The sequence below is a fragment of the Fukomys damarensis genome, unplaced genomic scaffold (assembly GCF_012274545.1).
Source record: "Fukomys damarensis isolate Sample0158 unplaced genomic scaffold, DMR_v1.0_HiC HiC_scaffold_28, whole genome shotgun sequence".
Taxonomy (NCBI): domain Eukaryota; kingdom Metazoa; phylum Chordata; class Mammalia; order Rodentia; family Bathyergidae; genus Fukomys; species Fukomys damarensis.
In genome coordinates, this window is record NW_022900940.1 from 35,055,552 (window position 1) to 35,082,488 (window position 26,937).

A 26,937-nucleotide genomic window follows, 5' to 3' on the forward strand; every position below is an offset into this window, starting at 1 on the left:
TTTTTTTTTTAATGGAATGTGCTGAATGTCTATAATTTTGTTCAGATGACTGCAGAACCTGGAAAAGCTGTTGCTGCTATCAATGCATAGCATACTATTATTAGTCTTTTTATATATATACACACACATATACACATACACATACATACATACACATATTGAATTTTGGGAAACTTTAACAGTGCTGCCAACTTTGGAAAAAGTCATCCCAATTTACTGTGTTGAGTTGGCATTGTAAAGAAATGGACAACCATATTGGTGTAGAAATGTTAATTTATTTTTATTTTTATTTTTTATTTTTTTTCCATGTGTACAGGGGTAACACATCGTACTAAATATGTAAGGTCATATCTACGTGGGTTTGATTACAGAAACTAATAAAGTATTCTCTAAATAATGAAAAAAAGAATAAGATAAGACTATAAGAGCGAGAAGCATTTTAAATATGTTCAGGGACCATTTTCATCTCCAGAATTAAGGATTATTTTAATGTTACATCATTGCCTTTTCTCTTTTACTTTCCTTTTTAGTTTTATTTTAGGATTTCCTGTTTTTAATATTCATACAGAGATTTCCTTAACTGAAATACCGAATAGTTTCTTTGGTGTGAAAAACTATAATAGTACACAGGATCCTAATGAGATAATTAATAATGTGAAATAGGAAGTAAAGGGCTAAAGGTGTAGGGAAAGTGGGAAGGGTGGGGGAAAGGTAATAAGGGAGAGGAAAAAAATATGAGAAACTGAAAAAATGGAAATAAAGTGTTTGTCAATGGGGAGGGGAGGAGGGGTGAAGGGAGGGCAGGGACAAGGGGAAAAAATGAGAATCAAGACCTATTATGTAAAGGTAGAGAATCCCAATGATGAATGTAAGTGTATTGTATACCTAGATTGTACCAATAAACTCAATAAAAAGAAAAAAAAATAACCCTTGCTTTTTCTTGGGTCTAGCCCTGCTGGCCAAGTCTGCTAACAAGTCTGTTGTTTTCTTCCTAGAGCTACTGACCCTCTGAGTTCGCTGTATGTTTGCAGAGACAGGAAGGACCTCTTCACCACCAGCTGGGATTGGCTTTCCAACTTGCTACCTTCTTCCTCCCTGTTGCCTTCAGTTTCTCCATGGTGTCTAGTTTTCCTGTCACTTCTCTTGATTCGCAGAGCTCTTCCATTTTCTCTTCACTAAGTTTTCCAAGCGTCTGCATTCCAGGTTCTAAAAAGGCTATATTTTGCTGCCAGCATTTGACCATTTTTAACCTTCCTAGTGATTTTCTTGTTTATTTTCTGCTTAAGAATTTCTAATTTCTTTCTCTTTATTCATATTCTTATTTTGTTCATATATTATTTTCCTTATTTCTTTTCATTGTTCATGTTCACTTTTTGCTCTTTGACCATCTTTAGCTATTTTCAAATCATTGTAGCTTCAATTTCTAGACTTTTATAGGAATGATTACTGTCAATTTGTTTAGTGCTTTGTACTAGCCATACTTCCTGTTTCTTTGCATGTAGCATGGAGTTTTGTTGTTACTGTTTTTGTTGTTGAAAAGTGGATTTTTGAGTATTGTAATTTGATAGCTCTCAAAATCTTATTTTTCCTTTTCTTAGCGTTTGCTATTTCATTTTTTAATTGTTGAAGACTATTGTAGTTCACTTGTTGAGTACACTTCTAAAAGTTTTTGCAAAAGTTTTGCAAAGTTTTTTCCTTGTCATATGTGATCGTGGAACCTTTTATTTCTTAGATTATAATCAGCTAGGGTTTTGACAGAGATACAGCATTCTTGAATGCTATTCTGTTGTTGTTGAAAAGTGAATATTAGAATATTGTAATTTGGTAACTCTCAAAATCATATTTCCCTTTCCCTGGGGTTTGCTGGTTTTTTTTTAATTGTTGAAAATTATTGTAGTTCGCTTGTTGAGTAAATTTCCCCAAATTTTTGCAAGTATTTACTCCTTAGATTGTATTCAGCTAGGATTTTGATAGAGATAGAGTATCTTTGAATGTCATCAGCTGTAAAAAGCAAGAAATACAAAGAAACAAGACCCAGAACCTCTCCCTATGTTCACAGATGGGTGTCATGCTGTGGCACTTACATTTGGCTGAGCTTACACTGATGTTATGGTAGTTATATTGTTTTCCAGAGATTTCACAAAGTTGGCTTCTACATTTTTTTATTGTTTCTCATCATTTCTGTGGGAAAATGAGTAATTGGAGTACATACTCTGCTAGTTTTCTGATATTTTGCTTTCTTTTGTTAAGAAAATTAATGATTTCAGAGGAATAAAATATTTTCTTAAAATAGTTCCTTTGTATTTCTCTTTTACATATGAGTTTTCGTTGCATAAAATTACTTGACAGTAGTAGGAAACTATATATGGCCATAAAATAGTTAAAGGACAGATAAATATACAGTGATTAAATAGAAAATCATAAAATTTGTGAATTCCTTTTATTGACTTTAACACTGGTTCTTAGAGTTAGGGATAGTCCTGGATTTTTAGCATAAATAATTAGCCTAAGTGATGAAGAAGGCAAAACTTTAAAAAACAACAACAAAACCTAGGGCCAGGGATTTAGCTCACTGGTGCCACTGCTTGCTTCGCAAGTGCCAGGTCCCAAGTTCAATCCTCGTACTAAAAATAAAAAACAAAACCTAAGTCTTAAGTATTAGATAAAAACCTAAAGGCCATAACTAATCCTGTGTCACCTTCCACTCTAGTCTTCCCCCTCTCTGTGGCTACTGTTTGTTGCCCTGACAACTCTGTTCCTATAGATAAGTTTTGCTACATCCTGCTTTTATGGGAGCCTGTTTCTTCACCAGTCCTTGGTCCATACCTGTCACTGCTTAAATTATGGCCTTTATTCTGCTTCTATGTAACAGGAATTACACAGCCTCTGTTCAGGGCTCAGAATTTGGAGTGGCATACTCCTCTGAGCCTGCTGGTATGATAAAACCTAGTTACCTTCCACCTCTCAGAGTGCTGCTCTGTTTATTTGTGCACTGTTCTTACCATTTCATAGGGAGGTGAATAGTTAGATTCCTGAAATGTATTATACTTAGTGGCTGCTGTATTTATGGGTGATGCTGCCTGAAGTATTATGCTTTGCCTTATTACGATTGTGTGCCAACATATATGGTATACTTTCTTCAGTTTTTTGTTTGTTTTTGTTGTTGTTATTTTGTTTTGTTTTGGGTACCAGGGATCAAACTCAGGACCTTGTGCTTGCAAGGCAGGCAGTGGCACCACTGAGCTACATCCCTCACCCTTCATTCAGTTTTTAAAATCATGTTATTTATGAGATACAGAATTTAATTAAAACATTCCTGTAGTATATTGTAGTTCATTTAAAAGAAAGAAGTGCTTTCAGGTCCTTACTAAACCCATAGTTTGTTTTCATCTTAATTTGAACCAAGTCATTTGACACCCCCCCCCTATCGTTTACTGCTGAATATCATATATAGTGGATTATAGTTAGTTCTCTTAAGAATTCAGTGGTAAAACATTTTTTTAAATTATGTAATACTTTTCAGAATTCATAGGTGGAATGTGATCTCAGTGCTTTCAAATACAAATTAAAGGTACATTTGAGTAGGCGTGCTTATTTATAGCGTTAATCTGTCTGGGGTTTTTAAAAATTATTTTTAATTTGTTTTTAACCTAACCTAGCTTAAAATCTCTGGTTTTCTCTTCATGAAGCAGACAGATGTTTGTGTACAAAAAGTACTATAGGAATTTATTGTAAACCTTCCTTTAACATGATATCAATAGTATACAGATAGAATCAATAAATATTCTTAGCCAAACATGACTGCAGTTTGTGTGTATGTGTGCATTACTGAAAAACAGACTACGTATTCTTGCAGTTATAGCTAACAGGAAACTTAGTTCAGAAATCAGAATATCAACTAAAAATATCATATTAAACTCTCTTGCACCCTCTGTTGTTACTTTTGGGGAATACTACACATACATTCCCATTATTGTATTGTCATCACATGCTCTTTTATATTTCCTGATAAAATTAATACCTGTTTCATTATACTTAATCTTCAAATTAAATTCAATGGTAGAGTAACTCGTTTGTAACTCAGTGTTTTCTTATGTTACAGATTTTTTTTTGTCACAGTGCAGCTTAAATGAAAGATGAGGGTTTCTGTTTTTCTTTGATTTCTCCTAGTTATCAGTTTTAAGCCTCACAAATGCTTCACACAATGAGTACCTCTACAGGTTGTATAGCATGTCATATCTACAGTTTTGCAGAATTACAGATTCTGTTGCTCTTTTATAAACCTTTCAATAGTTTCCTTCCAAAATAAGAATCTGGAATCATCCATTCTAAAATTAAGAATTTATAACTGTAAGAACAGATGTTTTCATAAACACTAGCTATAATTAATTTCAACTAGACGATCGAAGGAACAAAGCAGTTTTTCCTGCTTCAAAACTGTATTACCTTTTCCTCATGTGGCAGCCTCAAATCTTTTCTCTAATGTTGTCAATTGTACTCCTTATTTGGTATGGTTTTTTGAGAGAAAAACTGCTTTGTTTTCATTATTACCATCTTTTTCACCTTGAAAGTTAAATTTCATGTGATATCTTCATTTGGTAATAGTTAAAAACTTAAGAAAATCTTTGTGATATTCTATGATAAAAGCTGCCTGTTTCAAAAAACAAATTTCTCATTTGAAGGATTTTTCTATTTGATCTGGTAAATATCAGCTTAAAGGAATAAGTATTCCATTGGTGAAATTGCGTATATTTAAATAATTTTTTGTTTTAAAGAGAAAGAAGGCTCACGTTTTAAATGTATAATATACTACTTACCCTATGATGATTATGGAATATTTCACAGGAAATGCCTGCAAGCTGTTAAATAACATGTGTTACAGCAAATTTTCGTTTAGCAAGATAGAGACTAATTTTCCTTTCATCTTTTTCATTTATTATAATGTTATTGATTTTTAAAAAGAAAATGAAGTATGTGCTGTTTTATCCATGTTTTCAAAGAATTACCAACATATATCTAGCTAAGTTGATCATAACCATTAAAGTTTTGTGGATTCTTCTATAAATTGTCACATTTTGTAAGATAGTAAATCATTTTAGCCTATAAGTTTAAAATAAAACACCTGTATTGTATTTTGATAAAGGAGTAGAATTAATAGTTCAGGTACTGGACTAAGTCAGATTCTCAGAATTCTGAGCACCTTGTTAGAAGTGCAGAGATCTCAAAGAGAACACTATTCTTGACTAATCTACAAGCTATAAAGTGTTTAAAAAATATAGGTAGCTGTCATTAAAATTACATTTCAGCTTTCAGTAACTGTTTAATATGTAGGCTAATCATGTAAGTGTAGTGCCTTAAGCACTATACTCAATAATTTAAAATAATTTATTTTTAAACAGAAAGCTTCATATTACCATTTGACTTAACCAAGATCACTGTGCTTCTCTCCAGTGGCACCTTAGATTGTTCAAAGTAGATTAAAAGTATAAATTACAGTTGGATAAATCACTAAATTATTAAGCTTTACATGTTATAAAAATGAATATAACCTGATGTTTGAAACTTATCTTGCAGGAATTAGGAGTACAAAATGTAATTAGATTCTCTAGTCTTTTTAATTTGTTTTGAAGAACAAATGCCATATTTAATGGTATTATACAGTACTATGGTCTTATAAAAGTGTGCTTCTGAAAGTTAAGGTATTAAAATTTTGTTAGTAAGAATATGTATTTTAGCACTTTATTTTTGATACTGGGGATCGAATTCCAGCCCTTACGCTTGCAAGGGAAGCTGCAAAACCACTGAGCTAAATCCCTGGCCCCTAACCCTTTAAGTATTGAGGCCGGGGATTTAGCTCAGTGGTTTATGCTGCCTGCCTTGCAAGTGCAAGGTCTTGAGTTCCATCCCTGGTACCAAATAAATAAATTAAAATTTAGTAAATTAATTTTTGTTCTCTAATATTTAAATTAATATGCATGAATTTATTCTAAATTTTTGTATTTGTTTTTTGCAAATATGCCAATATGCCATTTTGTTGAGGGAAAATAGCTTTTGTCCTCTACATATTATTATAGAAGACACCCTGGTTTAAACTGCTGAGCTTGACATTAGGTAAAACATAAATTTGGGGGAAAAAAAACTTTAAAGGTATATTTAAAGTTCTTTAAAATGCATTATAAATCATCACCTCCCAAGTCTGCTGTACGGATTTACTTTCTCTGAAGAAATTTCTTAGTAGTAAAAAAATGGGAGTTCCAAAACCTTTTGGATTTGTTCTTTGCCACACACATTTTTTATATATACAAGTGATCAGAGTGGCTAGTCCCTATCAACAATAGTAACAAAATTGCATTTGTTTATGAACATTAACTTATAAGTAAATTGTTTATAAGTTTTAGTTTTGTCTGTGATTCATAAGAAGAAATTGCCTGCATCATACTTCATTTGTTTCTCTTAGCAGTTACTCTGGTATTATTTAAACCCAATTCAGGAGCAATATTTTTACTTTATATTTTGGCCTCTAAATCAATTTCTTGCCTAAAAGACTCAGTACAAAAGATAATTTGGGAAGGTGTAAAGAAATATATATGGCTTTTTGATTATTATACACCATAGAGCTGTCATACAGTAGTTTTTCAACTGAAATTCTCGTTTTGCAATCTGCATTATTTCAGTGCTTTCAATTTTTTTTCCAGGAGATTCAAATAAAAATGGAAGAAGAATAAGTTCTACCTTAGACTCTGAAGGGACTTTTAATTCGTATAGGTAGGTGATGAGTACCCAGGTACATAATTTTACAGAATGTATAAGACACATAGCTTTTATCAGTGCATAATTGTATAATAAAGCTTATAATAGAGCTGCTACCTCTGCTTTAAAAAATATGGCATTTAAAAAATACTATATTTTGTTGTTATATACTTATGACTCATAGAAAATGTAATATCCAAAATTCTTCAATAAATGGATTTAATACAGATATTTATTGTTATCCTATAATAGGATAATATTATCAAACTATTATAAGCCATTTTTTAATTTTTCTAGCATTTCTTACAGTACTAAAAGCCTTTCTGATATATAAATTTCCTGCTAAAATAGAGTATACTGCTGAGGTGTGACTATGAGAAAAATTTTAATTCATGGTTTAATTAAGTGTTATCTATTAATATACTTTTTGGGCTCTTTAGCACATAAAGCTGTTATATCTCAATTAGTAACTTAAAAGGTTATATTACTTAACAGAATATATATTTTATCTTACATTTTGTTGATATTCTCCTTATACTGTAACTTAAATTTTGCTTAAGTGAATGTTTACAAATTAGTCCCTTATAACAGATAAATCAGGAAGAAAAAAGATTAACGTTTCTAGTAATAACTGAAAATTCATATACTAAATGAAAATGATGTAAGAACTTGATCATTTAGGGGAAAAAGTGCAGATTCATCATTGATATATCTAAGAATTATAGCTGACAATTCAGATGATTGAAGAAATACTTTAGTTAGAATATAGTGTTGTCCTTAGGATCAATTAGTTCTAATGCTATATATAAACACTGTAAAATATATGCAAGAACTCCTGTATACTTGGAAATTTACTTGATAATTAAATTACCTCCTTTTCTATATTAAATACAGAATTTATACTTATATTCTTTTGTATATATTCTATTTCTTTAACTGGAACTGCGTCATTTGTTTGTTCAGATCTTAGCAGGCTTAACATTTAGAGATTGACCTTGGATACAGGAGGCATTTATAAGGATGTAGTAAATGAAGTTTTAAAAATTTGCTTTTGAATTTGAGAAATGAGATGGTAATCAAAACACTTGACATATTTATTTTATACTAGCTGGAATCTGTATAAATAATGACTCCTTTAATTATTACTAATACTATAGAAGGCTTATATTCCCCCAATGTGTTCTACAAGGGTTATTTTCACAGCAGTACAGCTCTTCTAAGGTTGTATTTTCGTCATATTCATGCTACCTTATAAATGTTGCAGCTCTTCAGATTTTTCTTCTAGTAGTACAGTATGATACAAAGTTTGAAATTTGAAATACTTACTAATAAGTAGAATCCTGCATCTGAACATACCACAGCTGATCACAAAAGCAAGCAAAACAAGTAAATATAAAAAAGTTAAATAAATATTCATGATTTGGCATGTAACTGAGAAATGTTAACATGATACAATACATTAAATCTATGATAGTAATATCTTTGTTAAATGTAAATATAAAAAGACAAAAGGAAAAATATATTTGAAAGGAAAACATGTATACAGTTTTTGGAAAATTACATTTCACAAATACATTTTAGCTAATTATAATAAATAATAGATACAACATAATGTTATAAGTATTTAAATGTGAAGACAGAGCATGATCTTGTAGTTTATTCTTTCCTGAATAGTTTGTGAAGATTGTTGAGGGACTGGGATTTAGTTTAGTGGTTCCTTCGCCTGCTTTGCAAGCATAAGATCCTGAGTTCGATCCCGGGTACCAAAACAAAAAGTGTTATTGAATAATTTTTTTAGAAAATGAACTCTTAATGTACCTTTGCACAGTAAATGCTATTTTTTAACAAAATATTTTTAACCACTGTTTATCACTGTTGTAATGTTAGGATATTAATTTATTACTGTAATTTAAAAGGCAAGATAAAAAGCTCAGGTACTACCATATGTAAAAGTGAGCTTTTAATAGTTGTCATGCCAGTGCGGCTATTAAATAGTATTGTAGTATTTAAGGTGTAAAATGAATATTTTTCAGCTCAGTAAGTAGCTTTTCTGATTAGGCTATTTGTGAATTTGACATTTGGGTTAAATGTAGAATTCATAGAAACAGCTCTAGGGTATATTTTCATATTAAGAAAAACTATAAAGTATTGTAGAATCACATTAAAATGACAAAATTGTCACTAAAATTTTACTTTCAAAAATGAAAAATATTTTTGTGTCATTGTGGCTCTCTATTAAACTAACGAGATAGATTATCAGAAAAATGAACATCTTATTGGTTTGTGTAGCATGTCTTCCTTTGTTTTATTTAAACTGTTTCAGAAATCCTAAGCTGTCTTTACTTAAACAATTCAGATCTTAAATCTTGTACCAGCATAATAAAGTATGTCTGCTTGAGTCCAAGGTGAATACTACTGTTACTATCCTCTCATCTATAAAAGGTAAAATAGGCACTGTACTCTCTACACTGTCTTCTTTTCACAACTTTTTAGAACACCGAGGTAAAGTGTGTAGAATAAAGCCTTTTGAAAATCTAAATGCAAAGTTATTATTCTATGCTCATCTTATGTAAGTTGATAACTTTGTTCCCTCAGTTTTCACCATTAAATATGTGTACCTTGTAGCATATACTGGTCTTGCTTTTTAATTCAGTCTTGAATTGGCATCTAAATCTACATTTTTCTGTTTTTGCATTATTATTGTATTAGATTGTCAAGTTTCTAGAAGTCATGATCTCTGGGTGTTTTCAGATATAATATCTAAGTATACTATGTCAGTTGAAATTCTGATTCCAAATATGTAGAAGACTTGGGCCCAGTTTAGGCTTCCTTTTCCCTGCCTTTGAAGTGAGGATAATAAAATACAAATGACAGGAGGGGATTAATAGGGTAAAATTACATAATGACTAATAAATAAATAGTGTTTGCATTTATGTACTAGCCAGTGTTGTAATCATCACTGTCACCATTATTAACCTTTTGGTACTATAGAAATTTTTTGTAGTGCTCTAATGTAGAGGTGTCAAAAGAAAGAGGGAAAAAAATGTCTTACAGGAAAATAATCTGTTAGCAGAAAGGGAGTTTAAAGCTTAAAAACAGCTTGAGTCTTGAAACTTTGCCTCTAGTAAAGTATTCCATATTGCCTTTTGTGTAACAAATTTACATACCTACTAAAGTTGAAGGAAAGATGTTTTACTAATAAATTCAGAGATAGATATCTAGAACTTTTAGCAAGTAAGTTTTAAGATTTAAAATCAGTTGACTCTTAGCTATAACTTCATGTGCCTAATGCTCATGCACATATATTTTTTAACAGCCTTGGGGGTTTTACTATGGATTGCTTCATTGATGTAGATAAAGTACAGCTTCTGATGCCTGAGTTATTGAGCTGATCTTGTTTTTGAAATTTTGGTTAAAGTTTGTATACCTACCAATTTTCAGATGATGTGTTAAAATGGAGTATTTATAAGGTAGAGAAGAAATTGGTTTTACAAATACATCTTGTACTTCTTCAAGGCCAGTGTTGATATTTTCTGTCAAATGATGAGCTTTCTTTCTTACTTAGTTTCCTGCTTATCAATTTGTGTAGAAGTTTAATTTCTTGACTGTAGCAAAGGGCCTACTTGGTAGAAAGAATATTCTTATCTACCACTTCCCTCCTCTTTCCAAGAGCAGCTGACCTTCTTCTCACCAAAAAAGGCAAACCCCTTCCCAGCAAATATGACTACAGACTATTACATTAATCTGTTTAGCTGTAGTACCAGCTGCTTGCATGTTTTTAATTATCTTATTAGATGGTGTAACAGTGACCTATGAAATAAATTGAAGGTGAACGTTTTAAAACTTTCCTTCTGTTAATTTGCTTGAGTATCTTTTTTTATCAAATTTCAACTTTTACAAAAGTTCACAGGAAATCTAATGCTTTTTAAAAATGATTTTTTAAAAGTATAATATAATTTCCAATATAGAAAATAACTTTATTTTTGCCTCATTTATGGATAAGACACAGGTTGTGTTATATAGCCAAAATTTCATGGCAAATTTGGTTTACTAGTAAGTTTAGTTAGAGAAAACTTAGACCAGTTATTTGGCATTCCCTTAGAAACTCAAAATATTTCTTAATTTTTTATACATCATTTTGGCATTATATAGCATAGGATAGAGTCAAATCATTTTAGGTTGTTTTAAAATAAATTTATACGTTATTTTTATCTAGAGTCTAGATATATGCTAGGAAATTACCTAGTTTACTCTAATTTTTAAATATAATTTCACATGGTATCATTTATGAGTATATTTTTCCAAGACGCACTATTAGGAAAAATATACTGTCTTCTGGATTTTGAAAATTAGATAATTTTCAAATGCAATGTTGATTTCAAGAGACTCTTAAATTTAATAAAAACAAATGGTTATTTGGTTACATATCATTACCCCTAAAGATTCTAATAATTTAGGAACCTTGGTGTTAAATGTAAATATATATATATACATATATATATATATATGTATATATATATATATATATATACATACATACATACATATATATATATATACATACATACATACAAACAAACAAACAAAGATTGCAATATACTTCTGTATGTCTGTTTTGTTAATAAATCCTATAACTGGGATAGTGAGGTGATCTAAGACTGAAAATATGTAAGTATTTGAATATTTGTAAAGCATATATTTTTTAATTTATACTTATTTCCTCTGAAAAAAATACTATATATTTAAGAAAAACTTTATTGAGGAAAAGGGAGCTTTTTCTTTTTATAATAATTTATTTTACCACTTTTAGGAAAGACAGAAAAAAGTACTTGTCACAATTTCTAATTGCTTGAGAGATTAGAGCTTCTAAAGTTCTTCCTTATCTCTACAGTGGTGTTTTATAGTTCACCAGTCAAAGGCTATTTAAGTTGGTAAATACATTTACCAGTAATTAGCCTTTTGCATGTAAAAGTAAATCTTTAGCTGAACATAAAAAAATAACCCATTTGAATCACTGAATACATTCATTCGTTCATTCATTCATTCATTTATTGGTACCTGGGATCAAACTCAAGACCCTGCACTTGCAAGGCAGGCTTGAAGGCTTGACGCCACTGAGCTAAATCCCCAGCCCCACTGATTTTAAAATTTTAAAAATTAAGCTGAAAGTTTAATTACAAAGATTTTTGTCTATCTTATTTACATGTAATGAATGACTTGGGCATCTTTATTTTAATATACATTGTAATTAAAGGTTATGAATCTTACTGAAATAACAATGAAACAGTGTTCAAAATAGTAGAAGAGTATGCAGAAGCCTACTTTGCCCAACCATGATCCTAAAATTCAGAAATCAGGGCTGGGGATTTGACTCAATGGTTCTGCTGCCTGTCTCGCAAGTGCAAGGGCCTGAGTTCCAGCCCTGCTACCCAGAAAATGAATAAATAAAATAAATTTCAGAAATCTGAGTTCTATTCAACCCTTAGAATTATATAATTTAGCAGGGGTACCAGGGATTGAACTCGGGACCTCAGGCTTGCCAGACAGGCTCTGTGCTGCTGAGCTAAATCCTTGGCCAAGAATGATATAATTTTATTAATCTTACTGTTTTTAAGAATATAAATTTATTAGATCAACCTAGATTTGCCATCCCTCTCCTTGCTCCTCTAGTCAACTTTCTAAAGCCTTGTCATTTTAATTACATTTATGTAGCTTTGTAGTTTATTTAGCAAGTAGGCGATAAGGATGGGGAGTGCCTTTTCTTTCCTGATTCCTAGAACGTTGCTTTTCTGACTTTGTTTGTTATTTGCCTATAGTTTGTTGTGAATTTATAAAATTATGACACAAACTATAAATTCTTAATTTAAGGAGTCAATTTAGAAAAAAACAGATATCAATAAGACAGACCAAAATTTGCATCTTACATTCTGCCAGTGTATGAACTTCAGAAAAATAACATTTCTGGTTCCCAATTACTTCCTTTATAAAACTACTTCTTAATAGCAGCTGTATCATAGAATTGTAGTGAACATACCTGTATATGAACCAGCTGGCCTAATCATCTAACACAAAGTAGGTAACAAATAGTTAACTTCACCATTCATTTCCATCTCTAATGTCCTTTATGTTTTAATCAACTCTTTCACTTAAAAAGTTGATCTTTGTCTCAGAAAAGTTTGAAAAATTTTTACAGTTCTAAAGTGGTAACAAATGAGTATTTCAAGAATAAGCTTTATGTATAATTACCTAAAGTTTGTATAAGAACAATTTTTATATTGTTTGGTTTTTACATTTAAGCTCACAATCTCATTATCATGTTTGCTGTTTTTGTGTTTCCATGTTTGTTCAAGAACCACTACAACATTTAAACATTAATTTCACAGAATACAAAATGTGTAACCTTTTCTTTTTCCAGAAAGCAAAAGTAGACTATTACCTTTTGTTCTTATCTCCATGGTAAAGCCACCTGAGAAGCGGGGGGAAATGACATTTGAATGATTAATCTTCTTGAAATGATATTATTATTTTTATGGTAGTGGAACTGGTCAATATCTGTGCCTCTACCCCCGCCCTTTTTTTTCGTACCAGGGATTGAACTTGGGACCTTACAGTTGTGAGGCAGGTGGCACCACTGAGCTAAATCCCCGCCTTCTATAATTTATAATCTCTCAACTAATTATCAATCCATTTAGGTACTGAAAATATCTTATTTTCCATTTTAAAAAATTAATACATTTGCAGACTTAAATTGACAGCCCATACTTGTTTTAACGTACATTTTCACAGTTTGAGTTCCTTTCCTTCAGAAACCCCTTCAGTGCCTTTTTATTATCTATAGCCGGGATTTAGGGGAGGAAGTTTTCGTGTTTGTTTACTTACATAGTTCTAAGCTGCATCATCCAAGGTTCTATAAGTGTTTATCTTTGAAAAGATGGGCATTCATTTGAAAATGAGGAAAAGCTACCCTGAGTCAGTCAGCATTGAAAGTCTTTTCTTTTGGACATATCTGTGTTTTCCCTAGCGTTCTCAGGTGAAATGTTTGCTATCATCTCTGGGTCACTGTAATATATATATCCATGCTACACTATTTAGTTATGATGGTAAAATGTATAAAATCAATTAAATATTTGGTAAGTAGTATTGAATTGTCTTACTAGAGATATAAAATGGAAAAAGGTATAAAGTTAGAATTCAACAGTGGAAACGTAAAGTTTTTAAAATTTTTACAAATTTTTGCATTGGTCTGCTTTATATAGTTACATAATTAATACTAGTAATATAGTAAACCCTCAAGTTATGACCATACTGACATACAGACAACTTGGGTCAATTAGGTTAATGGAAGATTCATCTACCTCTTGTTATATATATAAGGTGTACCAAGGTAAACATCCAGATCTCAGCTGTATCAACTAATACCCAACCCTTTCTCTGGAATATATTGAGTGTGTAAGTCAAAGGTCCATTGTAGTTTCTGACTTTTACTTCATGAGCAATTTCTAAGAATCAAAATATGGTTTAAGGGAAAAACTTTCACAGAATATTTTGTAGAAGTTAATATTTAATAGTTGTTTCTTTTTTCATATCAGAATTCTTTGTCTTTGAGGGAAAAGTGGCAGTAGCTAGGAATCCTGTTTTTTCTTTTCTTTTATTTTTTTAATTAATTGTTTTTGGGGGGTACCTGTGGCCAAACTCGGGACTTTGCTCTTGTGAAGCAGGCCATGGAGCCACTGATCTAATTCCCCAGCTCTTTTAATTTTTAATAAAATAGTTGTTTCTTGTTTCATATTGTAGTTCTTTGCCTTTGAAGGAAAAGTGGCAGTGGCTAGTAATCCTGTTTTTTCTTTTAATTTTTAATCCAGAGTTTTCATAAATCCTTTTTAAACATTTTTCATACATACACACACAGAGCCCTGATTTCAGTTTTTTGTTTAAAATTTGCTTTTTGGTAGTAAAGTTTTCTTGAACCACAGAGCTCTACTATATTAAAACTAGACATATAGGGCTGGGGATTTACCTTGGTGGCACTGCACCTGCCTCATGAGTGCAACATCCTGAGTTTGATCAAAAAAAAAAAAAAAACTAAACACAGGCTTCTTTAGATTTTGTTCAGTTCTCAATAATAAATTTACCACCTTCCAGGTCAACGCTGTTGTTTGCCTGCCCCTCCTTCAACCTTAACACAGGAGCACATTCAGTCTAGTTCTCTTCTGTGCACGCGCGCGCGTGTCTGTGTGTGTGTTTGAAGAAAGCGCATTTTCAATCATTCTTCATATTTTTACTGTACATTCAGCATAAACAAATCTCCAAGGCCTAAAGAGAAATCAAATATTGACCCTATTTTTGGGACACTCAAGATCTAAAAGGGGAGAGAAATGTGGAAGTATGTAGTGTAGATGATGGCTGATATAATAATGAAGGCATTTATCAAGAACCCTGGGAAGGCTAAATGTGCTGACTAAAATAAAGGGGCAGGGTGTTGGTGAAAGTTTTGTTGCTAGGCACCTTAAAGGGACAAGAATTGTCTGGGAGGTGAACAATATGAACAAAAATCAGTCTTCATTTTCTGCTCTTTAGCAGTGCATTCTTGTGGTTTCTTTTGCATTAGAATTGGTAGGTTTGGTTGGACTTAGTTTGTGACAAAATTACGCCCTTGGATATTTAGGTGTATCTACTTGACAGTAGTAATTTTCATGAATGCTGTGGTAACAGTGTTAAAATTTAGTATTGCATAGATATTTGAAATATTTGAATTTATGGTCAAAAAGTTTGAGAGTTGAAAATGTGAATTTTTGAATTGAACAAAATTATTAGAAACTATTTGATAGTTATGCAGTTAAAAATGATTTAGATATACAAATAAAGTCAGTAAACCACTATGGAATAAAAATATACTGCTAATAAAAGAAAATTTGAAATTACACATGTCCTGGTATTATCTGAACTTGTAGATGTAATTTTAATTCCATGATTATAGATGCAGTGTTCTGAGGTATAGAAGTAATTTGGTCTGGTTGACATTCTCTCAAAAGAGGTTCAAAGGCTTATTTTAGGGCTAGGGATGTAGCTCAGAGGCACATTGTCTGCCTGGCAAGTGCAAGGTCCTGAGTTCAATCCCCAGTATATTTAATAGTATATCTATAATACTATATATTATAGATATACACACACTCTCTCTCCCTCTCTCTCTTTCTCTCTCTCTCTCTCTCTCTCTATACACACACACACACACACACACACACACACACACTGTATTTCAGTCTACTTTGAGTAGGAAAGTAATTCAGATGACATGTTTAAGTCCCTTGACCAATTAGAAACAAATTAGAGTAATTGAACACTCTTAACTCTGATTCCAATTTTTTTAAATGCATTTTTAAGTCTTAAATTCTCTTGAACCACAGAGCTCTACTATGTTAGAACTAGACAGACTTCTTGTTTAGATTTTCTTCAGTCCTCCCTAATAAGTTTACAGTTTCCATGGTCACCACTATTGTTTGCCTGCCCTTCCCTTAACCTTAGCACAGGACCACATTCAGTCTCATTCTCTCTCTCTTGTATACTGTGTAGGTGGAACAGGAACCATCTTTCCATATAAGAAATTTGGAAGAAGCCAGGCTTGGTGGCTCACACCTGTAATCCCAGCACTCGGGAGGCTGAGGCAGGAAGATTGCTGTGAGTTCGAGACCAGCTGGGGCTACATAGTGAGTTCCAGGTCAGTCTCAACTACATAGTGAGACCTATCTCAAAAAAACAAAAAAAAACCAAAAAAAAAAAAATCTATATATATATGTAATGGGAGGTACTGGGATAAATAAATGAAACCATATTGTTCTGATTGGCATTTGAATCCTTTTCTCATCCCTATTTCTTCTGTGCCACTTGGGTGCTGATGGACCTTAGGAAAGGAAAGCTATTTCCCTGCCCTAATTCCCTACATGCCATTTATAGCCATACTATTATAAGAGGCTCTGTAGAAAAATAGAAATTTTCTTTTGGTGCTAATTTTTAGTTTTACAGTAATATTTTATATAACAACTTAATTGGAACAGCTCTATGGTTCATTTAAAGCAATCTGTGGTCATATAATTAATGTTTTGTGGCATCCATTTGGGGAGATGTAAAGTGTCTGTGGATAACAGAATAGCAAATACAAAATACAAACAGACCTTTTTATAAAGACCACATTTGGGTTCTACTGAATTAGGTGAACTTTTAAATAATACAGAATCTTAACAGTGGAGAATACTTGGGTTTAACACTGCACATTTTATAAACATAATTTAATTTGGGCAAAGAAATTATGAGAAAATGGTTAGTCTTCCACTGTGTTTTGGGCAACTGTTTTAATTTAGTAATAAAAATAATACTCGCACTGATTGTGTAGCCTGATAAAACAGGGATTCACATTGGCTCTCTACATTTTTTATTCCTTCATGGTAGAACAAGTGGTTTAGTGTCTCTCCCTGTCTTAGTTTCTTGTCCATGGGACTCATTACCTGGCACCCACATTTAAAGGAGAAAAGGTTTATTTTGGCTCACATCTTAGAAGTTTCAGTCTTTGAGTGGTCAGCCACATGGTGTAAGGGCTCAGGAAGAAGAAAATGGCTTGCTTCATGGCATCCAGTAAACAGAGAGAGTCGAGAACCCTGGAGGTGTAGATACTGTGGACCCTTCCAGGCCACATCCACAGGCCAGATCTTGCCTCCAAACAGCAAGTCAGGTATACTGCCCCATAATCTAATTACTTTTCAAGAGCCCTGCCTTGAGCACACGAGGCTACTAAAAGGACATTTAAAAAAGGCTCCTTCCTTTCCTTTGGATGTATATTAATTACTTAGAGGTCCAATGCCAATAGCTTCAGTGAACTAGAATAGAATCAGAAACTTGGAAATAAGAAGGAAATATTACAATAGCCCAAAAGTTTGTTCCTTAGAGTGTAGTCACAGGAGACCCCTACCTTTTCTTATCTTCTTCCACATAGTCTTATTTCTCAGCCACCTCCCCTTTAACTGAAAAATATCATAATATATGAAATTGAAATAAGTTAAGTGTTAAGTTTAATTTGTTGGCTTTATCCTTTTAAAGACAAACCAAGCAAATAACAGAGGGTTACTGATTTGAGATGTCTAAAAACTAATGTATATTAGTATTCTCCCTTTCCCCCTCTACTCTCTAAAATCCCCCAGTTCATGTCTGAAATTGCAGATAGTGCTGAACCCTGTACTTTGAATGCCTTTTCCATTTTAACTAAACACTTACCGCGTGCATTGTAGCAATAACTTTTGCAGTTTGAGGCACCTGCAGTAAAGCTAACATGAATTTCATTTTCCTCCTTCACACATTCACAGATGAATGATTTGTGCTTCCCGTAGATCAACCTTAGCATGTGATTTTTTTCCCCTTATTAAGCTGATAGATTTTACCTTTTTACTTAAAGGAAGTACTTCATAGCTTCTTGACATTTCCAAACTGCCAGCATTACTAACTGTAATATTTCGCGTCATTATTAAGTAAAACAAGGGTTATTTGAACACAAGCATTGCATACCAAGACAGTTGATCTGATAACCAGGAGGGATACTAAGTAACTAAGAGGCATGTGACAGGTTCATTGTAGATGTGCTCAACAGAAGGGTGCTGCATGTATTGGACAGCATAGATAGGGTATTGTGATATTTTATCACTGTAGTCACAGTGACACACAATTTAAAACTTGGGAATTGTTTCATTTGGGACTTTTCCATTTAACATTTTTAGATTGCCAGTGGACTGGGTAACTGAAACCACAGAAAGCACAATTGCAGATAAGGGGGCATGACTATGCAATTTTCAATGAATTGGTAGTTGATAGCCTGCAAATATAAAAATGAAAGAGGTAAGTATAATGGTGCAAACCTATAATCCTAGCACTGTAGGAGGCTGAGTCAGAAGGACTGCAAATTTGAGCCTGGGAAATTTAACAACTTAGCAAGACCTTGTCTCGAATTCAAAAATAAAAAGACTAGGGATGTAGCTCAGTGTGGTGTACTTAGGTTCAAGGAATGGGAGCAATGCCCCTAAAAATTAGAATGGAGAACTATAAAATAAAGCAGCTTATTAATGTAGAGGCAAATAGCAAATAGCCTTGCATTTTCCATGTATAGAACATGTTGACAGAATAACTTCTATGTTTTATGAATGTTTGGGTACTCTCAACATTTTATACTGAGCAAAAGAACAAAATAATCATGTATATAGCATAATTCATCATGCCAGTTCATGAAGTATTATTATTTTCATACCCGATTTTGAAAACTACAGGTTTTTCCTTTCCCCTTTTTCTTCCCCCTCTCTCCCTAGCATAGCAGGGAATTGATCTGAGAGCCTTGTAACTAAGCTACACCCCCATGCCCGTGAGGTTTTTTTCTTTCTAAGTATACTGGTTAGTAAGCCCTATTCTGAAAGTCCAATGCCTAAAATGCTCCAGAATCTGAAACCTTTTTGAGCACTAATCGTACAAAAAAAGTTTTAGATTTTGTAGTATTTCAATTTTGGGCTCTTCAGATTGAGGATTAATCTGCAAAATCTATACAAATATTCCAGAATCCAAAATCTGAATCTTTCTGGTACCAATCATTGCAGCAGATAAGACATACTCAGACTATAATTGAGTGAGTTTTTCTAGTAGGCTTTAGGGTAAGGATTTCCTTACAAAGGTCCATAAGAAATTCTCTTCCAAGGTAACACTGACCCAAATGAAGTACACCATTGACTTTAAAGCCTGCAAAAATAATATTTTCATTTTTAATGATCTTTTCTTAATTTTTTTAGCCAGCCTATATATGTGTATTGTAATATTAGGGTCACAATCCAAATCTTAGTCTAGTTCTTTCTAGAGTGGGCTATTTTTGGTGAATTAATAAAAATGACATTGTTATTCATAAAGGTTTGCTTTCCCAACTCACGTGTATATGTAAGAAGAGGGAAGTAGGAGAAAGAGGTAGTGGTAGTGACAAACTCACAGGAAGAGGTAGTGTGATAGGAGAAAGAAAAATAAAGTATTACATTGATACCCTACAGTTATTTTAGCAGTGTATATTTAATTATACACTGTTACAATCTCTTATGATATTACATTCATTTATTTCACTGCATGTATTATTTAATATTTAAAGTTTGTTTTCCTTTTCAAAGTATACTATATATAAATATATATCATGTATATATTTATCTTGAAACTTCCTGATACCTCTATGGTTATTTTAAAATAAAATGTATGTAGGAATGACATCCTTAAAGCATTTTATATCATGCAGTCCAATAGAGGAACTATTAGCCACATGAGACTGTTTAAATTTATATTTAAATTAATTAAAATAAAATATATGGTTGTTCAACTGCCCTAGCCATATGTATCTACTGTTTAGTCGTTACATATCAGACAAATATGCATCACTTCAGTGAGTTCCATTGGACAGTGCCAGTCTTGTCAAGTGAATGATAAATTCGGTTAAAATATAATCCATGTTAATCTTTTCAGAGAAAGTACTTATTTCAAATATACATGTATTTCTATTTATGTAATACCTTATAAATCACCCGACTCTTACAAAACAAACTTTAAGAGTTATGATGCCTATTAATTAGGATATCAGATTTTACTAAATGAATAGCTATTTCTAGAATCCTGGAAAATAATCTATTCTCAATTCTTTAGGCATTTCCATTATAGTATTGCTTATATTACAGACTGTGTGGCAAATTCTTTAACTTGTTTTAAAATTTTGGGGTCAAGTCCATACCATTTATCATAAATGTCAAGGTAAAAGTAGAATTAGCGTGGGAAAATGATGAGGGAAGTCTACAGGGAGAAGTCTCAAAGAAGATTTCCCCTTATGAATTATGTTTAAAAAAATTGGGGTTTAAAATTATTCACTCCAAACAACTTCACAGAGATTGTCTGATATAGGATCCCTTTCTCACCTCATTTCTAATATTGCTTCTCTAAGTAAATAATATAGTGATTTTTATTTTATGTTTATTTTTATGAAATTAAAATTTTTACTAAATTAAAAAGCTTATGATTTAACTTTTCTCATTTCCCTTCTAAAAATATGATTATTTGAGTTTCCCTGTTTTAATATGGCCCTCAACTTAAAGGCTCCTAAACGCTGTATTTTTCAAGAAAATATTATATTTTTAAGTGTGTTACACATAATGATCTTGACCTGTTTTTAAGTCTTTTCTTTGTGTTCATGTGGATATTATTAAGTTGGAGGCTGAAGATTTCTGTATTGATCAATTCAAATCTAAATCAAAACATCATGTTCAATAAATTTTAGGAAACTTCCATGAAGTGAACTATTCTTTGGCTTTGTTTCAGTAGATCCTTGGGCATATAAGAACATATTTTACCTAGATCGTCTATAAAGGAATTCATTTTAAGATTATGGGTAATTGTGCATTCTGTTTTTATATGTGTATATGTGATACACTGTGATGTTTCATTATAGAGGGGGAAAAGGTTTAAAAGTAAGTTTCAAAAAATTTGTTGCAGAAGGAAAAAAGCCAGTACAGTTTCTAATTGCCTTTTAGAGACTCTGAGTTCCCTCATTACCTATGATTTAAGCTAAAAATGAGGTAATTATAGATAACATCAGTGTTTATCTGGCTGATCGTGGCACCTGCAGTCCTAATGTTGTAGCTTACCCATATCTGGAGCCACACTTCACAGTCTGATGCTGACATACCTAATTTACCCTTCTCATATTTCCATTGATTTTAAGTTAGATGTTCCTTATTCTATTTGAATAGTATTTTTTAAATGATATTATGTAAAAATATTGAAATTATAATATAGTCCTTTCACTGATAGAAATCTTTCACTAATATATTTCTGTACAAATTAGAAACAGATTTAAAATTTTTTTAATTTTCCATTTGCATTTGATAACATAAATGTGATCATAATTATACAGAAGTTTTTCCAATATTAGAATCAACTGTAAGATTACAAAATAGTATTAAACTTTTTGTATCAAGTTCAGCATTTTTACATTGTGTTTCCTCGACTAATCTTCCTTTAAGGGAGTTTTCATCCTGCCCTGGCTTTTTCTTCTGTTACCTCTCTCGTCTGATCACAGTTAGGTGAACAGTATTGGCTGGTAGACCTTGTAAACTATGTAGCTTTCTCTGACAACTCCATCTGCCACAATGCCCTCTCACCCCACCTCCCAGGATCCAGAACCATGTCTCCTCCCTCTTTTTTTCCTCACTTTTTATGACTTGTATTTCCCCATCCACTCAGAAATTTTAATGTCAGTAGAAGCCAAAGTATCTCTCCTTGACAAGGATTATAGATCTTCACTACTAGACTATATTATATGTAATCTCTGAACTCTTTTTTTTTTCCATTATTGAAGTTGTTTGGGCTTCTTAAATTACTACTGTAGAGACATTGTTCCCTGTCCAAATAATGCCTGAAAATGGGGTAGAAACAGTCATATAATGTATACAGTATAGTGTAGTTCTAGTGGCACAAGCCAGTAATCACAGTACTCTGGGAGGCAGAAGTAGAATTTCAAGTTCAAGTCCTGCCTAGACAATGTAGTAAGAACATGTCCTAAATAAATAAAGAAATAAAAATTTAAAAGGCTGGGGTTGTACCTCTTTGCAAAGGCCTACATTCAATCCCTAGTACTAACCCCTCCAATACACACGCTATATAGTACATCACCATTTGGGACAATGATTCAAAATTGTTCTAGTCATAAATTAGTGTGGAATTTATGCATTGTTTAAATTACAAAACAATTAAATTGAGAAGTACCAAAGGGAAGGAAATGAAAAGAAAAAGTAAGATGTCATGTGTCTGTACCAAATCCCCATGAGGATTGTCATTATTATGTACTGTAAATTTGTACTAATAAATAGTTAGATATACTTTTTTATAAATTATGTGTATATAATTGGAAAATACTACAATAAAATATATAATTGGAAATAGATTCCTCTGTAATCATCAGTTGTAATTATTTACTGCATATTTAAATTGATTTCCATGTTAAACAAACAAACCATTGCAGGAGGCTAAATTTTCTAAGCAGATCTTACTGGAAAGGCAGATACCGATTGCTGTTGCAAAAGTTGATTTTGTTTTTTGAGGTATGATTGCTGCACTCATGACCATTTTTAATCAGTCACAGTATCTTATTCTGATGGACATAAGGGTAGTAGGCTTAAAATTCTTCTCAACAGAGTTCATGCAAGGCAGTCAGTATTACCTGTTAACATTTGCATAAGAAACGTAATTGACCTACCCTTGTATCTCCCTGTTTAGATACTGTTTGTTTGCAGGGACCCAGTGCCTGCAAGGTAGAGCAGTTACCACTAGATGGCACAAGGGCTGTTAAATGGGAGTCTTAAAAGCCCCAAGTCACTGATCAGTTTCAAGGTTTTTTGTTTTGTTTTGTACTGGGGTACCTTGTGCTTAAGAGTCTGGCAGCGGCACCACTGAGCTAAATCCCCAGCCCAGTTTCAAGGCTTTTATACACTAAATATACTACATTGTTCTTAACTGCTTACGGAAGCAGTTGTTAACATAGCTTCTCAGTCTAATTGTTCGAAACTTAATCTGTGTTTGTACATATTGAATATATTCTCCTAAGTGAAATAAATAAGTCACACATGTGTAAATACCAAATAGTTTCCCTGGTGTGAATATTCTGCAACAATGCATAAGATTCTAATAAGATTACTGACATTTAGAAAATTGTTTTTGTTTTGTTTTGAGACAGGGTCCCACTATGTAGTTGAGATTGATCTGAAACTCACTGTGTAACCCACGCTGGTCTCTTAACTCAGTGATCCTCCTGCCTCAGCCTCCCAGTGCTGGGATTACAGGCGTGCTCCACCATGCCCAGCCTATTTGTGTATGTTTTGATTTGATATTCAAAAACCAAAAATCTCAGAAAGCAGGGACATATTTCTGTCCTGCCTTATTACCTGAGTTCATTTTTTCTTTGATGTTACTTGCCTTCTATATTATTCTAGAAAAATGCTTTTCCTAATTATCATTCCTTTTTTCTCCGAACTAATTTACCAGACCTTAGTTTCTTCATTCATAACCAGGAGTTAAAAATACCCTTAAGAGCATTGTTGTAAGGTTAGAAGTGACTTGCCTACAATGTCATAAGTGGACTTTTTAACATTTACTGTCATCATCATCATCATCATCATCATCATCATCATCATCATCATTATCAGATTTTTGCCATTCAGGCTATATATATTCTGTCACTGACTTCTCACTATTTCTTACTCTTTTCCCATGTCATCCTCCAAGTTCAGAAAGAGATCTACTATTCATATTTGTGATTTTTAAAAAAACCTTGATTTTAGTCCAGCTCACAAGAAACATGAGACAGTTCAACTCTTTCCCTCTGAAGACTCTTTAGCTTTCAGAGCCCCCTTCCTTTTTTTCAAAAGGTAGAATCGAGTCTTGCTAAGTAGTTTAGGCTAGCCTTGAACTCACTATATAGCCCAGGCTACCCTGAACTCCCCAGCAGTCTTCCTGCTCCACCCTCCTGAATGCTGGGAGTACAGGCATGGGCCACTACACCCAGGCATCAGAGCTCAATTCTTAGGACATCAACAACAGTTAATTTTTTAAAGTATAAAACCATTCCTGCCTCCACTATATTACCATATTACTTTACAGTAATCATATTGTTCCTTTACACATCCATCCACTCTCTTTACAATTTTTTAAAATGTCTCTGTTATTTCACCCAACAACAGAATTCACATTTTTCAGAGCAGCACATGGAAATTTCTTCAAGATAGTCTACATACTAGCTAATAAATCATGCATAAGTAAATACAAAAAATTAAAATTATCCCATGCATACTATCAAATCATAAAGCAGTAAAATTAGAATCCATTGGCAAAAGAAACTTCAGAAATTATGGAAACCCATGGAAATTAGACAGTACACTATTGAATAATCAGTGGGCCACAGAGGAAATTAATAAATTCCCAGAATGAAAGGATAATGCTAGTAGAAATACCAAAACCCATGGGACCCTGTGAAAGCTTTCCCAAGTTATAGCTGTGAATTCCCACATTAGAAAAACCCAGTGAACCTAAATAACCTAATAATGCACTTTGACATCCTATAAAATCTAGAAGAATCCAAATCCAAAGCTAGTGTAGAAAGGAAATTTTAAATACCAGAGGAGAAATTTATGAAATGGAGAAGTGTTATGGCTTGTATCTAGGTGTCCCCTCCACATCTCATTTACTCATTGGAAGGGCTTTTCAGAGATGGCTGGATCTAGGGTATGATGCTGGTATTAAGGGTGTGTGATTACTAAATTAGTCCTCTGATTGTGTTGGCATAGTTCTGGGTGTGGGTAATGATAAGGCCTAGCTGGACATGGGTGGCAGCACCCAAAGGGCAGGTACTCCCAAAGGTATAAAAGGGAGAAGCAAGGCAACTACTGCTGCTGCTTTACTACTTTGCTTCTTACTGCCTTCTGCCTGCTGTGAACTATTTCTTCGCTGTGGTTCCCCTCTGCCATGCTGCCCTTCCTTGGATCCAGCCGTTTATGAACTGAAACCTCTATAAACTAAGCTACTGTAAACCTTTCTTTCTTTAATGTTCTCAAGTATTTTGTCTCAGCAATGAGAACTAAGTAACAATAATGAAGAAACAATACAAAAAAATTAACGCATCCCAAATCCAATTCTTTGAAAGAGAGAAGACAAAATACCCTTAGCCCATCATACTTAAAACAAAACAAAACAACAACGAATTGCAATTTGAAATTAGAAAGTTAAAAGGTGAAATCACAATGGTCCCTGCCAGTATTTGTATTAACATACTTTGAAAACCTATACTCTAGTGGGATATAAAGTGAGAGATAAAATGGATAGAATCCTAGATAAATATGGTTTATCAAAACTGAACCAAGAATATATAAAAAATCATAATATTCCAGTAGTAGGCAATTTAGTTGAAACTATGGATTTCCCCCTAATTCTACAGAACCTTCAGGCAAATATCTAATGCCAGTATTCTTTTAATGAAATTATAAGGGAAGGAGTACTCCCAAGTCATTCCTGGAGGCTAGCATTACCCTGATTCCAAAACCAGACAAGGGCCTAATTGAAAAAGAACTACAGGCCAGTTCTCTTTAAATCACCACCAAAATCATATTAAATGAGGAAAAACTAACAGCTTTCCCTTTAAAATCAAGAACCAGACCAGGATGTCACCTAACAGCATTCCTGTTCAATATGACCCTGCCTGGAAACATTAGCCAGAGCAAAGAGACAAGGGGAAAAAAATAAAGGAGCTATGTGTAGGAAAAGAAGAAGTCAAATTATTATTTGCAGATGACATGATCCTCTACATAGACTTAAATCCCACCAAAAGACTCCTACAGTTAATAATCAGATTTTTAATGTAGCAGGGTACAAAATCACACACACAAATAATAGTATTCCTCTGCACCCATAATGAGCTCGCTGAAAAAAATTACAAAAATACCATCTACAATAGCTTCAAGAAAAATTAAATAATCTAATCAGGAAAGTAAAAGACCTCTACAATGAAAATTATAGTGCTCTGAAAAAGAAAATTGAAGAAAACATCAGAGAATGGAAAGATATTTGCAGTTCATGAATAGGCAGAACCAATATTGTCATACTGGCCAACTTCCAAAACTGATATACAGATAGAAGGCGATCCCAGTCAAAATACAAACAGCATTCCTCAGATAACAAATCAAAAATCTCTATGGGAGCCTAAGAGACCCAGAATAGCAAAAGCCTTCCTGGGCAACAAGAGCAAAGTAAGGGTCCTTCACAATCCCAGATTTCAAATGTTGTAGCAAAGCTACAGTAATATAAGCAGCATGAACCTGGCAAAGTAGCAGAAAGGTGGGTTAGCTGAACTTTTTAGAAAAGAGGATGCTAAAACAACATAGGGCTGCTGGAGGAAAGATAACCTCTTTAAAATCCAAATGCTGGAGGAAAGATAACCTCTTTAACAAATGGTGCTGAGAATGCCGGCTATTAAGGTACAGAAGATGACTCTAGACCCATATGTTTCACTGTCTACTAAACTAATCAAAATGGATCAAAATTTAATTATTGATCTGGCAGAGATAAAACTTTTGAAGTCATGGGTATAGACAACAT

At 32.9% G+C, this 26,937-nt stretch overlaps 1 protein-coding gene across 17 annotated transcripts in view; it reads left to right on the forward strand.

Moving 5' to 3' along the window:
• Tbc1d5 (TBC1 domain family member 5) overlaps positions 1 to 26,937 on the forward strand; it is a 552,135-nt gene that overhangs the window by 290,054 nt on the left and 235,144 nt on the right. For all 17 annotated transcript variants that reach the window (XR_004514672.1, XM_033757108.1, XM_033757102.1 and 14 more), the window contains one exon: positions 6,696 to 6,765. Coding sequence is in view for 16 of the 17 variants with exons in the window: in XM_033757108.1 (XP_033612999.1) it covers positions 6,696 to 6,765 (70 nt within the window). In the remaining variant the exon portion in view is untranslated. The remainder of the gene's footprint in view (positions 1 to 6,695; positions 6,766 to 26,937) is intronic.